A 12428-nucleotide genomic window follows, 5' to 3' on the forward strand; every position below is an offset into this window, starting at 1 on the left:
TCATGACAAGCTTCTGCCGTTTGCTACAGGCCTTCAGGCTTCTCTCACAGACACAACACCTGCTGATGAACACAGGCCTGGGACTCACTGAACAGCTCAGGACAAGAGGCTGCAGGTTGGGAATGAGTGGGGTGGGAAAGACAGGGATCCTTAGAGATAGCAGTGGAAACATCCAAGAAGCTAATGAACTTGGGTGCGAGCATAGACTCCCAGATGGTCCAGCCCCAGTCACCTCTTCCCCTCTCCCACCATGACACTAAATCCCCAGACCACAGGGCCATTTCTAAGGGGAGGGTGATCTCGCCTCTGGACGGGTCCAACCTATAGGCCAGTGCACTCTTCATCAAAGTGTCTATGTGGCTTCACTCTCCATGCTGGGGAGACCCTTATCCCCTTCCTGAAGAATGCCAGGCAGCATTGTCGGAGGGGTGGTTGTGCATTCCCCAGGGAGGCAGGACCTGTAAGGCATTGTCAGCTCTCAGCCGTATCCATCTATCTAGCCCCAGGAATGGCAGCTCCGAGGGCTCTGGCTGCCCCACGGAGGCTCGTCCAAGGGGCAGCTGCTCAGCCATCCGTGATGCTGAACAACTCCCGCATGAGGGGGGTAGCAAAGGGGTGTATGTCCTGGATGCGAAGCAGACGCTGGGTGTGCTGGGCGTTGATGCTGCGGAGCTCGGTGAGCATGGCCATGATCTTCAGGAACAGGAACCTGCAGACCAGCCAGAGGAAAAGTTGGGGGTGCAGCCCACCCTTGTCCCCATCCGCCAACCCTGGGACTGCTTTGAAGTTGCACAAGTTTGGAGCTTGGATGTTCTGTTAATCTCAGAACATCTCAGGCAAGCCAAGAGATAAGGTTCAGTTGAATTTCTGAAGCTTCCCTTAGTCTGTGGAAGAAAAGGGCAGAAAAGCCTTGGGGGGATTGAGGTGTGGATTTGCACTCTCCACTTGCCCTTAATGCATGGGGCTTGAGTCCTTGTAGACAGACATTTCCATGGGAAAATCCGGGCATTGCAGGGGCCAAGTACATAAGGCAATCTTGGGGAGAAATCACTGCCTTGGCTAATGGCTGTGGGTCAGGACCAAATGGAGTAGTTGTGGAGGCAGGGACTACAGGCTGCCCTGAAGATCCTTCCTGCATCTAGCCTGGTATCTAGTGTCTCAGACAAACCTTATGCCTTAGTTTCCACATGATGCCTCCTGGCTCCATACAGGGGAAGACCAAGCAAATCTAGACCTGGTCACCCCCAGCATCCCAGATGCTGAGCTCAAAATAAAGTTGAAGCAGGCCAAGTAAGGACTTGAGGTTTTAGGCTCAGCCAGCATCCCCAGTACAGGCCTTCACCCCTCAAGGCCGAGGCCTTCGGGCACCAGGTCATGGAGACTGCTGAGGGGATGGAAACCCCCATCTGGTGAAGCCCTGAGCTTTGCTTCCTCCTTTGCTTGTGACCAGAACAAACCAAGAAGTTTCCTACCCTGTTTGCTTGGGTTTGTTCCTAGAGGTGTGGGCCATGGACTTATCCACCCGGGGCTAGCTCCAGATCCAACCCAGCTGGCTCTGGACCCTGAGGCTCCAGTCCCTCGCAGGACAGTGGTGGCACCCACTCCATGGGGCTATTCTCAAGATTAAAGGTGACAATACATGTAAACTGCTTGGTACCAGGGCTGACACTTCTCAATACAAATGTATTTCTTATTATCATCATTATTGTTATCCTGGTTATCTTTATTATCATTGCAGTTCTTGCTGGCTCTTGCTAGAAGACCCCGTAGGAGCCTCAGGAGAATTCCTGGCTCTTCCCGTCCCTGGCTGACAGGAGCGTAAAAGGGCAGATGTGAGCCAGGGAGCAATGTCCATGGCTGGGCATGGTCTCTGGCCCTCCTCAGGTTTCTCTAGTTGGGCTGAAGCTCAGGCTGACTGGGCAGGAGGCCTCACTGGAGGTCACGGAGCAGGGCCCCAAAGCCCCAGAAATCAGAGGCTGCCCCAGGAGTGGCTCCAGTCTGCCCTCCCAGAGAGGCCTGGGGAGGGGGCGGGGCGCTGGAGGATGGGGCTGCTGAAGGGACCCCCTCATACCCTCCCTGCTTGCTGCTCACCGGTGGGCAGGCTGGGGCCGATTGCACTCGATGTAGGCCTTCAGGGCGATGGCGAATCTCTCCTGCAGCTGGTCCACCACGCTGCGTTGTACCACACCAGGGCGGTCTGGTGGGGAGGGGAAGGCCGTGTGGTGCCAGCAAGACAGTGGGGGTGAAGACAAGCTCAGTTCCGCCCAGAGAGGGCAAAGTGCCAGCCAACCACCTTCCAGAGTCAGAGGCACCCAGGCCAGGAAGTAAGGGTAGCACTGGGAGGGCTATTTATCACCCCACCGACCCATGGAAAAACCAGCCAGTGTCCCGGTCCTGGCCAAGCAGCAACTGGGGGGCAAGGCCATTCATTGGTTGGGACCCACCCTGGGGAGGGTGGGGGATGTGGGGGTTGGGGGTGTTGCTGCCTCCTATAGCTAAGCCGGGGGGGGGGGGTGGGTGTGAGCAAGTTGGGGGGGGAGGGGGTGGGGGCGGTGCGGAAGTGGCCGCATAGGCCAGGTGGGGTCATCACCTGGGGAGAAAAGAGAGATGGCCTGCATCAGCACATACTCCTCCTTATGCAGCTGCAGCTTCTTCAGCATGTAGTGGAATTTCAGCACGGGCTCCAGGAGAAGCTGCTGGAAGCCACCTGTGGGTGAGTGTGGCATGAAGGGCAAGCAAACTCCTCAGGAAGCTGACCCAGACTTCCCCTCACCAAGGTCTTGGTTCCAAACGCCCAGATCCTGGTGTGGCTCCTCCCCTCCCCCTGGGCTGTCCTTCCCTCCCTCTGCCCTGGGGGCAGGCGTCTGTCTGGCACCTGCAGTGTCCTCCAAACAGTAGGACAGCCGGCCACACTCCCAGGTTCCAGTCTCTGCGTTGAACACTGTGTTGAATCTCAGTTGGCACAGCTCAAAGGTGGCCCCCTTCAGCAGGGAGATCTGGTCTTCGATGGGCAGGTCCCTGGCAGCAAGGATGGGGGGCGCCAGCTTCCACACGGGGTCTATGGGCCAGCCCCCTCCCATCATGCAGAAATCTGGTAGGGGCAGGTAGCAGGGGCCCTGGCCCCATGAGGAGTCCTGGCTTTTGGATTGCCTCCACTCTCTCCCCTCACGGCAGCTGAGCAGATCGCTCCTCTCTGCCACCCCCTCCAGTGCATGAGTCCCATGCAGCAGGAATATTTGCTTCTTGCTGTCTGTTTTAGATTTAATTTCTGCCACTTCTCTCCAGGCAGCCTGGATGCCGCAAGCCCTGCTCCCAACACTGATACGGGCCTAGCCACAGTGGCCACCTCTGACATTCCTGGATAGACTGACACACCTCCCAATCTGAGAGGCCCACCCCCCAGCTCCCCATTGAGGGCTGTTCCCAGTAGGACCCCAAGAGGGAGGACAGTCAGGCTGGCTCTTGAGGGGGCCCTTGGCCTGGCTTTGGTCTCATCGGAAATCCAGTCCCTTGTTTTTTGCACCACCTCCCTTCTTTTAGATCCATAATTTCAGGAAGTTGATCCTATTCTCTCGAGTCTCCCAGTGCCTGGCTCACGACCTGGCAAGCAGCTGGCTTTGAACTCTATACTCTTTGCTTCCAAATCTGGCCTCTCTGATTAACTGTGACCCTGTGCAAGTTCCGTGACCAGGGTAAACCTCAGTTTTCTATTTGTAGAATAGAAAGAAGGTGATACTAATGTGTACCTCTAAGGGTGACTGTGCTCACAACTGTGGTCACAAGAAATGGCAAGTAACCTCACACCTCGATGTTACATCGTGGGTCATCAGATGTCAGTGGGGATCTGCGAGATCCACACATGGAAGTAGGCCTTTCTCCCTACTCGACCTAATTTGCTACAATCTGACTGGTGGCCACCCCATTAAATAAGGCCTGCATGTCACCCACAGGGCCACAAGGGGAACTGGTGGGGTCCTGGAATATGACCTGCCCTCTGCCTACTGATGGAATCAGGGGCTTCTTGTATGTGTGACTCAGCTGTAGCTCACCAGGCCTGGCAAGACCAGTGCTCGGACTGAAGAATATGCCTGTCCAGACCTGACAGACTACGTATCACGGGGCCATGGTTGCCACCACACCAGACGGTCCCAGGGGTTCTTGCCAACCTCAGTTGCCCATCATTGTCCCCATACCTAGCTGTGGGGAGCCCAAGCCTTTGGTTCTCAGGACCACCCCTCTTCCTCATGACCTTCACAACCTTCTCTTGGTGTCTGTTCCTGTCTCTCCCTTTCTCCCTCTGGACTTCCTTCCCTTTCCTTCCTACTCCTTCTTTGTTCTTGAACCATCAACTTGAGATGGCCAACTCCTGCCCTTTTGCGGGGCAATAGGGAAGAGATTTACTATCTGAATGCCTACCATGTATGTGCTGGCTGCTCTTAAGATGTTTGCTTATTTCACACAACAGCCTTGCAGTGGGCGTTATTAGCAGACGAGAACGCTGAGGCACAGTTGGGTTACATGGCAGGCCTGCAGTCTAAAGCTAATGAGCCAGAGGGTGAGGCCTCCACTTCCCAGCAGTACCAGGTGCTTCAGGCCGGGGAGGGGGGGGGCGGGGCAGGGCTGGTAGAGATAAAGGAGGGTCTGTGGACTCCCAAATGCAGAGGGATCTACCCTTCACCCTTTGAACCTGCTAGCCACTGCCTGCTCCTTTCCACACCATTCACCCAGCTCCTGTGTCCTACCTGAAGTGGGAGATGACTTTGGCAAAGTTAATGATGCCCTTGAACATGTAGGTTGACATGTCAGCCATGTGGGGCAGCAGGGAAAAGATCTCTTTCCCACTGCTGTCAGCTTGGGGTCTGTAGTTCCAGACGCTGCCATCTCTCCCCCGCAGCCGCAGAGAGACCTTCAGTGAGCACAGATCCTCCCTGATCTGGCTCCACTTGGCAGCGTCCTCCCCCGATGGAGTCTGCAGAGATTCCGGAATCCCAGGACCGCTGCTGAGCACTTCTGGCAGCTGAGACAGGAGCCAGGAGGTGAAGAGAGGACAGGAGAGATGGCATGTGTTCTCCCAAACAGGTTTCCACACAGGCCCAGAAGGTGTGCACAGCCACAGCTGCAGCCTGAGAGGACGCACAACAGCAGGTACGTACACACACACACACACACACACACAGAGCACTTGTTTCTTCTCTCTGGGCTTCTGCTGTCGGGTGGTGCACTTTCTCGATCTGCCTGTCCATGTTCCCTCACATCCTGTCTGGTCTGGAATGAGTTTGCTCTCTTCCCAGTAGAAGGTAAGGGGTCTCCACCTATGGGTGTGTTCCAAGCATGCCTGACTTAGGAAGAAGGTTCTGGGAGCTACATAGAAAGAACAGATTTCTGGGGCGCCTGGGTGGCTCAGTAGGTTGAGCGTCCGACTTTGGTTCAGGTCATGATCTCGTGGTTTGTGAGTTCAAGCCCTGTGTTGAGCACTGTGCTGACAGCCTGGAGCCTACTTTGGATTCTGTGTCTCCCTCTCTCTCTGCTCCTGCCTTGTCCATGCTCTGTCTCTCTCTCTCTCAAAAATAAATAAAAACATTAAAAAAAACAGAAAGAAAGAAATAACAGACTTCTGGGGCCACTGACTTCCAGCTCTCTGAATGGAGCAGGCCACCCAAAATACTTGTGAGCACAGAGGAGGAGGGGGGCACTGGGATCAAACATGGCTAACGTTGCTGGGGTCACAAATGTTTCTTAAATCTGTAAAACCCGTTCACAAATGCCACCCCCATGGTCCTGACCCTGTCCTCATAAAGCCCTGAATGCCAACAGCCCTGGGGCTACTCAGCTTTCCAAAACTCTATTTATGGCTCAGACCCAATTGCTACCTGCTGTGGAGGGAGAGAAAAGAAATTCTCAAACCTGAACTTGTGTCAGAATCACCTAGGGGTTCCTGTCAAAACACTGACTGCTGGGCCCTCCCTCAGAGTTTCTGACTCAGCAGGTCTGGGAGGATCTGAGAACTGGCACTTCTAACAATTTCCGAGGGACACTGCTGCTGTTGGGGCAGGAGCCACTCTTTGAGAACCCCTGGGCACAAGACTGGGGTTTTGAAGAGCTAGCATAATGGCTGAGCCAACTGGAAATCCTCATACCCGGAAATCCTTGAAGTGGGAGAAGGTGGTGTCAAAGGTTTTCGTCTGAGCATCCATCAGCTCTCTGATCATTGTCTGCTGTTCCTCAGTCAGACTCTTGGCTTCCAGGGGCTGAGTGCCCATCCGTTCTCTCTTCTTCCTCCTGATCAAGGCCCGCCTCTGCTCCACAGCCGCGTCCGACATGATCACTGCGGGGATAACCAGAAGCAAGCGCAAGCACCTGCTAGAGCTTGGCTGCACTTTGTGACAGCAGGAGGGGACTTGCTGGTGACAAAACCCCCGCCTTTCCCAGGCTCCCCTGCTTAAGGGGAGAGAATGAGGTGTAGCTGGTGTGCTGTGCACGGCAGTGGGTTTTGGGACAACGTTGTAGAACGGTGGGAAGAACTCGGGCCGCAGAATCAGAAGGTGCTGGGTTTGCACGACAGCTTTGCCATTTACTAGCCGTGACCTTGAGCAAGCTCCTTACCGGCTCTTGGCTTCAGTTTCCTTCTTCATAATATGGAGTGGCAATGCTCACCTCACACCATTGCTACGATGAGGCATTGGGTGGAAAATGCCTAACAGAGCTCCTGGCACGTAATAAGTGGTCAGTGGCACCTGATAGTATTTTTTTTCTTGGTGGATTAGATACCAATAAGACTCCTCAGAGTCCCCCAAGGTATCTGGGTCTCCAAGACCCTAGCGAGCTGGGGCCACTGCTTAGCAAGAAATATCAACTCCAGCCACTTCCTATGTAGCCTGGAGCCTTAGGGCCTTCCGTGGATTTCTGGAGCCCACTTATGTGTGCAGAGCAAAGATGTGGGGTTGGTGTGAGGAACAGCAGGGACAGCCAGGGGAGAGACTTGCTTTCTGTCCACATGCCCAGGGAACTTGTCCCCTGAAAGAGGCTGCCTACTCTGTGACGAGTGGAGAAAAATATACACTAGAAGCTTCCAGCCTTTTCCCGATTAGCTTTGAACTCAGTGACCTGGGAACACAATTATAACACCAAAGCTTGGCAGGTAGAATGAGAGCATCCTCTGGCACCTGTCTGCAAACAGTTCCTCTGTAGGACACCAGGTTTGGGAGGCTGATGGGCACCCGCTGCTGGAAGGTTGGAGGTCATATCACACCATGGGTCTCTGACTTCCTTCTCCCAAAATCACCTTGCCCAATTTTGCTAAAACACCATTAGGACACTTATGAAGGGGACAAAAAGAATCATGCAAGGGCACCTGAGGGGAGCGAGGGGCATGAGATGCCCACCACACCTGCCGGAGCAGAGAATAAAGATGCCCTGCACCCGTCAAGTCCCTCCGGCAAGGGCCCGTGGTGGTGCGGGCAGATGGCCCACAAGCTCTGCCCGACTTTGCCTGCGGCACCCAGGCCACGTGCTGACACGTGCACGCTCACGGTGCATGTCTGTACACGTGCTCATACACGTCCCCACGCTCCCTTCCTACTTGCCCCCCCACCCCGGACTCAGTGCCCGTGCACCCCAGCCCACACCCGCCCAAGGCACTTCCCGCCGCTCACTCTCTTTCTTCATGCCGCTCTCCAGGCACTTGCGGAGGCGGCAGGCCTGGCATTGTCTCCGGGTCTTCTGGGTGATCTCGCAGGCGCCCTTCCGAAAGGGGCACCTCAGCCGGGTGTTGCGTTTCATGGCTCTCCTGTGAAAGAACAAAGAGCAAAAGGTAGGTTCGGGGAATACCCAAGCTTCCCAGGCTGGGGGGCTCCAAGCTACAATCCGTACAACGCCACGTTAATTTCTCGCTGGAACACGGGTGCCCTTGACGGGCATTGGCCACGCCTCACCCCGTGGGACCTGAGAGCAGCTGAGGCTTCACCACGTCAGCCCCAAAGCCCGTGCTTCTTCACTTGGGAGATGCGGAAGCTGCCTCAGGGCCTCCCTGGAAGTCCCCCGCAACCCCCGGTGCGTTCTGGCCCCCCACCCACGACATGCTGACTGGCGGCCCATCTTAGGGATCCTAGGGTGGGTCCTGGCTCTGGGGCCCATGTCCATCCACATGTCCGGCCACCAGGAAGAACTCTGCAGAGGACCAAGGCAGGCTGGCTGTCCTGGGAATTCAGGAGGGTCCTGAGCGGGCCCCTGGGTGGGAGCTGCTTGCTGTGTACATACCTGGCCCTGAGGGCAGACTGGGAATCCCTCCTCACACATTCTCTCTCTGGCTCTGCTTTCCTGGTCAGCTGCTCTTCCTCCCATCTGAGCCCTGCATGGAGCTTCGGCCTCAATCTTTCTTCACTTGGAACAATGTGAGCCCTTCTGTCCAGGCCTGTCTTGCTCTGGCCTGGAACTTCTTAATCCTTAATTTTTTTGGGCCTCCCCATTTCCCTGCTTCTAGATGAGATTGCTTTGTCCTACTCTTCTTTTCTTTTATGCCTTTCTTTACTTAACAGTCACTCCCTAAAGCTGGTTTGAGTACTTGCAGTTTGGCTTTCCTCTTTTATGAACTGACTCTCCATTTTATTCAAGAACACATGGAGAAACAAAGGCATATCTTAATGAGAGGGGCCCTTTCCCACGTAGGGTAGGAAGATGGAAGATGAATTACCCTGAGATAGTCATGGCTCTCTTGAAACATTAGGAGGCTTTTGAATGGGCCACTGCCCCACACTCCCGGGAGATAGGTCAAGCTGAGGCCCTGAAGCAGTGCCCAGCGGGTAACGCAGAACCCCATCAGACATGACCCAGTGTTGGAGGTGGCAGGTGGGCAAATGCTGGCAGGTAACTACCTGAAAAAGCCCTTGCATCCTTCACATGTCATGACATTGAAGTGGTAGCCAGTAGCCTTGTCCCCGCATACACGGCAGATTTGGGGACCCCCATCTCCCTCAAGTGTGCTGATGGCAGGCTTCCCAGGAGCTGAATCTGCGGCTTCACAGTGCATAAGGGCAGCATGTTTCCAGCTTTCTCCAGGTCTCTCCTCCAGGTTGGCTGCCGGGCCTCTTGGGCTACAAGTGAAAAAACCACAGGGAACGAAAGGGCTGGACAGAGACATGCTGAGGCAGTCCTCACTGTGGTCGCTCACATGTGGTTCTGTGGACCCAAGAGCTGACCCCAGGTGGAAGATTTGGGGGTGGGTTAGACTTGTTATCAAGAGAGATGTAACCATGGCATTGTGTATACAATAATAGGGCCCTGGCACGTTGAGCAAGCACAATGGAGAGAGAAGGGGAAGGAGAAGAGATGAGAAGGAAAAAGAAAAGGCTATCTGGGTTGAGTTACAGAATATACTAAGATTAGGAGCCCATGATCTGGTCAAAGGCCCATAGAACAGCCCACTTTCTGGAGATGGTCTGGGACTAGGGAGACCCGAAGGAGACAGTCTCTCAGGCATGTTGTGGCCCAAGCTCCCAGAGACAGCTTAAAAGCTGTGCAGAAAGAGGGATTTCAACTGAGTAACCAAGCAAATGGGGAGAAAGACAGAGAGGAGCCAGGCTCAGGAAGCAGGAAGAAAATGGCCCAGGTCCCAGTCTAGCTGGGACATGAGTGAATAATCAAAGAACTTGTACCCATTAATAGAGCTGTGTTCAAGAGGCTCGCCCCAGGCAGCTTGCACCCGGACAGCGTGACTTGGATTCTGTACTTAGAATGAGCACAGAGGACGGTGAGCAGAAATGGGGAGCTGTCCCATTCACGACTCTTCTCAAAAGCTTCTCTGCGCACTGATTCTGAAGGGCTGCCACACCGCAGATGACGCTGCCTTTTCTAAACCTCAAATAAAACCTTAGTAAAATTTTAACACTCGAGGGGCGCCTTAGTAAAATTTTAACACTGGGTGGCTCAGTCGGTTAGGCGTCCGATTTCAGCTCAGGTCATGATCTCGAGGTCCGTGAGTTCGGGCCCCGCATCGGGCTCTGTGCTGACAGCTCGGGGCCTGGAGCCTGTTTCGGATTCTGTGTCTCCCTCTCTCTGACCCACCCCCGTTCATGCTCTGTCTCTCTCTGTCTCAAAAATAAACATTAAAAAAAAAATTTCAACACTCGAGTTTCTGTTTCCAACAGCATGACAGATGACAGCAAGCAGTTTCACCTGTAAAGACGAATTAGAAATTAATCTGTCCTGCAGCCCCGACCCTCCAGAAAACTGCAAATAAAATAGGCTGACAGAAACTTGAACTGAACCGGTGTGCACAGAATCTGCCCTGATTTTTCAAATCATAACCCTGACCTCAAATGGGCTTGCTGACAAAATGTGTATGCAGAGCGTTCCCAAAAACCTGAAGCCAAGGATTCGATTTAAAGAGCTTTTTGGTGGGCAGTGTTCCCAGACACCCTCAGAGGCAGACACACTCCTCCTCTCTAGAGGAACCACTTTCCACCCAGGCACAAAGAATCATACAAGTAGTTTTCAAGAAATACGAGCAAAAACTCACAAATCATGAACCAGAGACGAACACAGCAGCCTGAACAAGAGCCAGCAAAAACAACTTACAGCAGAATTACACGTACAAAGAATTGTTCGCAAAGGGACAAAGGGGAGGAGGCTTTTACTTATGCTGTGTCTGACTGATACATTCTCCAGTTCCGTAATGAGGGGGTATTAGGATTAATGCCAGAGACTCATTTCAGAGCATTTGTGTAACTTTTACTTTGTTTGGCCTAAGCTTACTGTTAACTAGACAGATCTTGTACATTCTGCAGTTCAGTCTCTCATGTGGTCAGGAAGCCCCAGTTAGAGACCCTGTGACAGCTATGCTCCCAAAAACCTATGCTCCCCAAAACCACCCCTCCTGGGGGCCACACCTTAGTGCCATCCTTTCCTGTGAGGAATCCGGGAGGGCCTGTGACTTGCTTTAACCAGTAGAGTCGTCGGAAGTGACACTGTGCCAGTCCTGGGCCAAAGCCACAAGGCCTGGTAGCCTCTGCTTCTGCCCTTTGGGGAGCCCTAACCCACCATGTGAGAAAGTTTAGCTACGCCGCTGGGGTGATCACCCCCTGAAGGGACCATGCGGAGAGGCCATGTGAAGAGGGAAAACTTTGACACGACCAGATGACAAAGACCCAGCTGCCCCAGCCTTCCAGCCATCCCCATCAAGCCCCAGACATTTGAACAAGCGCTTGTGGACGTCCCAGCCTAGTTAAGTGTCCTACTGATGTCATATGGAGCAGAACTCCTGACTGAGCTCTGCCAACACAGAATCATGACAGAAAATAAAATGGTGGCTGGTTTGGGGGAGTAAGTTTTGGGGAGGTTGTTACATGGCAAGAGATAATGGAAACAGAACCCCTAGAGTTTTGTTAGAAATAGATCTGACCTGGGGTGGATGGGTGTGCCAGCTGATGCCTGCAATTCTGTCCCTACTCCCCCCTTACATCAGTCCTCACAGCATGGTGCCCTGTAGACAGGAAAATTACAATAACTTGGTGACTGGTATGTCAGCCACATCTCTCTTTCATGTGAATTTAATAAGACTAATTAAATATGCAGTTTCAATTGAATCCAGTTGTGTTTGTTCTGGGCGTTGCACCTGTTCCTCCATGGCTTGGTAATCTGAGCATGCTGGAAAATGGTGCTACAGGGAAGACAAGTCTGAACTTGGGGAGAGAGAAAGGAAGGAGAGTGATGCATCCCAAGGCGACAGTGGAGGGAAATTCTAAAGGAAACGTGAGTTAAGTATCTGCTATGGAAGGAGCAAGAGAGACTTCGGTTAATACTGGGACCAGAAAAGAATCCCACAGAAAGCTGGACATGATGGTCTTGGATTCACAAACAGGAGGGAAAGAGTGAACTGGGTGCCCTGCTTCTGTTGAGAAGAGCACCATGGCAGTTGCCAAAGCAGGGCATTCACTAAGTTCCCAGTCCAGCGGTTCAGAGGCTCTTCCACTGCCCTCCATATGCACCCCCGGAGCTCCGCCTCCACCAGGGTGTCCCTTCCTGCACGTCCACACGCTGCACTCTGCTCAGTAAGTGATTCTCCAGGGTCACCGTGTGAGACACGGGCACCATCCTCTCCTGCTCTTCCCTGGCTCCCTCGCTGGTCCATGAGCAGAACCACCCAGCTAGGACAGACTCTGCCCAGCTGGTGTGGAGGAACGTTCACCAAATTCTCAACTTAGTCAATGGGCGAGCAGAGGTGGGCAGTAGTTAGATTATGTGGGGTCTGAGGCTTCTACAACTGGAGGGGGTCTTCTTCAAGAAAAAGAATACTCATTGCAAATACATAATTAGGTACCAAAGAGAATATGTATCTGTGAGAAAGATTAAGAAAGGAAATCACAATGAATTACAAATATTAATATTGTCCTTTGTGGGAAACAGAATAATGGCCCCCAAAGATATCCAGGTCC

The 12428-nt window shown here is 53.4% G+C and overlaps 1 protein-coding gene across 1 annotated transcript; it reads right to left on the reverse strand.

Moving 5' to 3' along the window:
- Positions 1-564: 564 nt before the first annotated feature.
- Positions 565-12124, reverse strand: NR1I2 (nuclear receptor subfamily 1 group I member 2). The gene is made up of 10 exons (XM_047100438.1): positions 11930-12124; positions 9698-9846; positions 8871-9089; positions 7653-7786; positions 6138-6325; positions 4743-5017; positions 2876-3018; positions 2591-2707; positions 2092-2197; positions 565-709 (listed from the first exon to the last, which is right to left on the reverse strand). The coding sequence occupies exons 1-10, from the start codon at positions 12122-12124 to the stop codon at positions 565-567; spliced, it is 1671 nt and encodes a 556-aa protein (XP_046956394.1).
- Between the last annotated feature and the right edge of the window lie 304 nt (positions 12125-12428).

The sequence above is a fragment of the Lynx rufus genome, unplaced genomic scaffold (genome assembly GCF_022079265.1).
Source record: "Lynx rufus isolate CCGP_SWC_20201006 ecotype Redwood Valley unplaced genomic scaffold, mLynRuf1.p SCAF_5, whole genome shotgun sequence".
NCBI classification, from domain to species: domain Eukaryota; kingdom Metazoa; phylum Chordata; class Mammalia; order Carnivora; family Felidae; genus Lynx; species Lynx rufus.

Bases quoted from the DNA above. Each gene is read 5' to 3' on its own strand.
- NR1I2 (XM_047100438.1), bottom strand. From the start codon at position 12,124: ATGGACCAGCGAGGGAGCCAGGGAAGAGCAGGAGAGGATGGTGCCCGT. The intron at 9,847-11,929 runs GTGAATGCCCTG...TTTGAGGTTTAG, and splicing joins ACCGCTGGACTGGGAACTTA to AAAAGGCAGCGTCATCTGCG. The intron at 2,708-2,875 runs GTGCCAGACAGA...ACTCACCCACAG, and splicing joins CTGTTTGGAGGACACTGCAG to GTGGCTTCCAGCAGCTTCTC.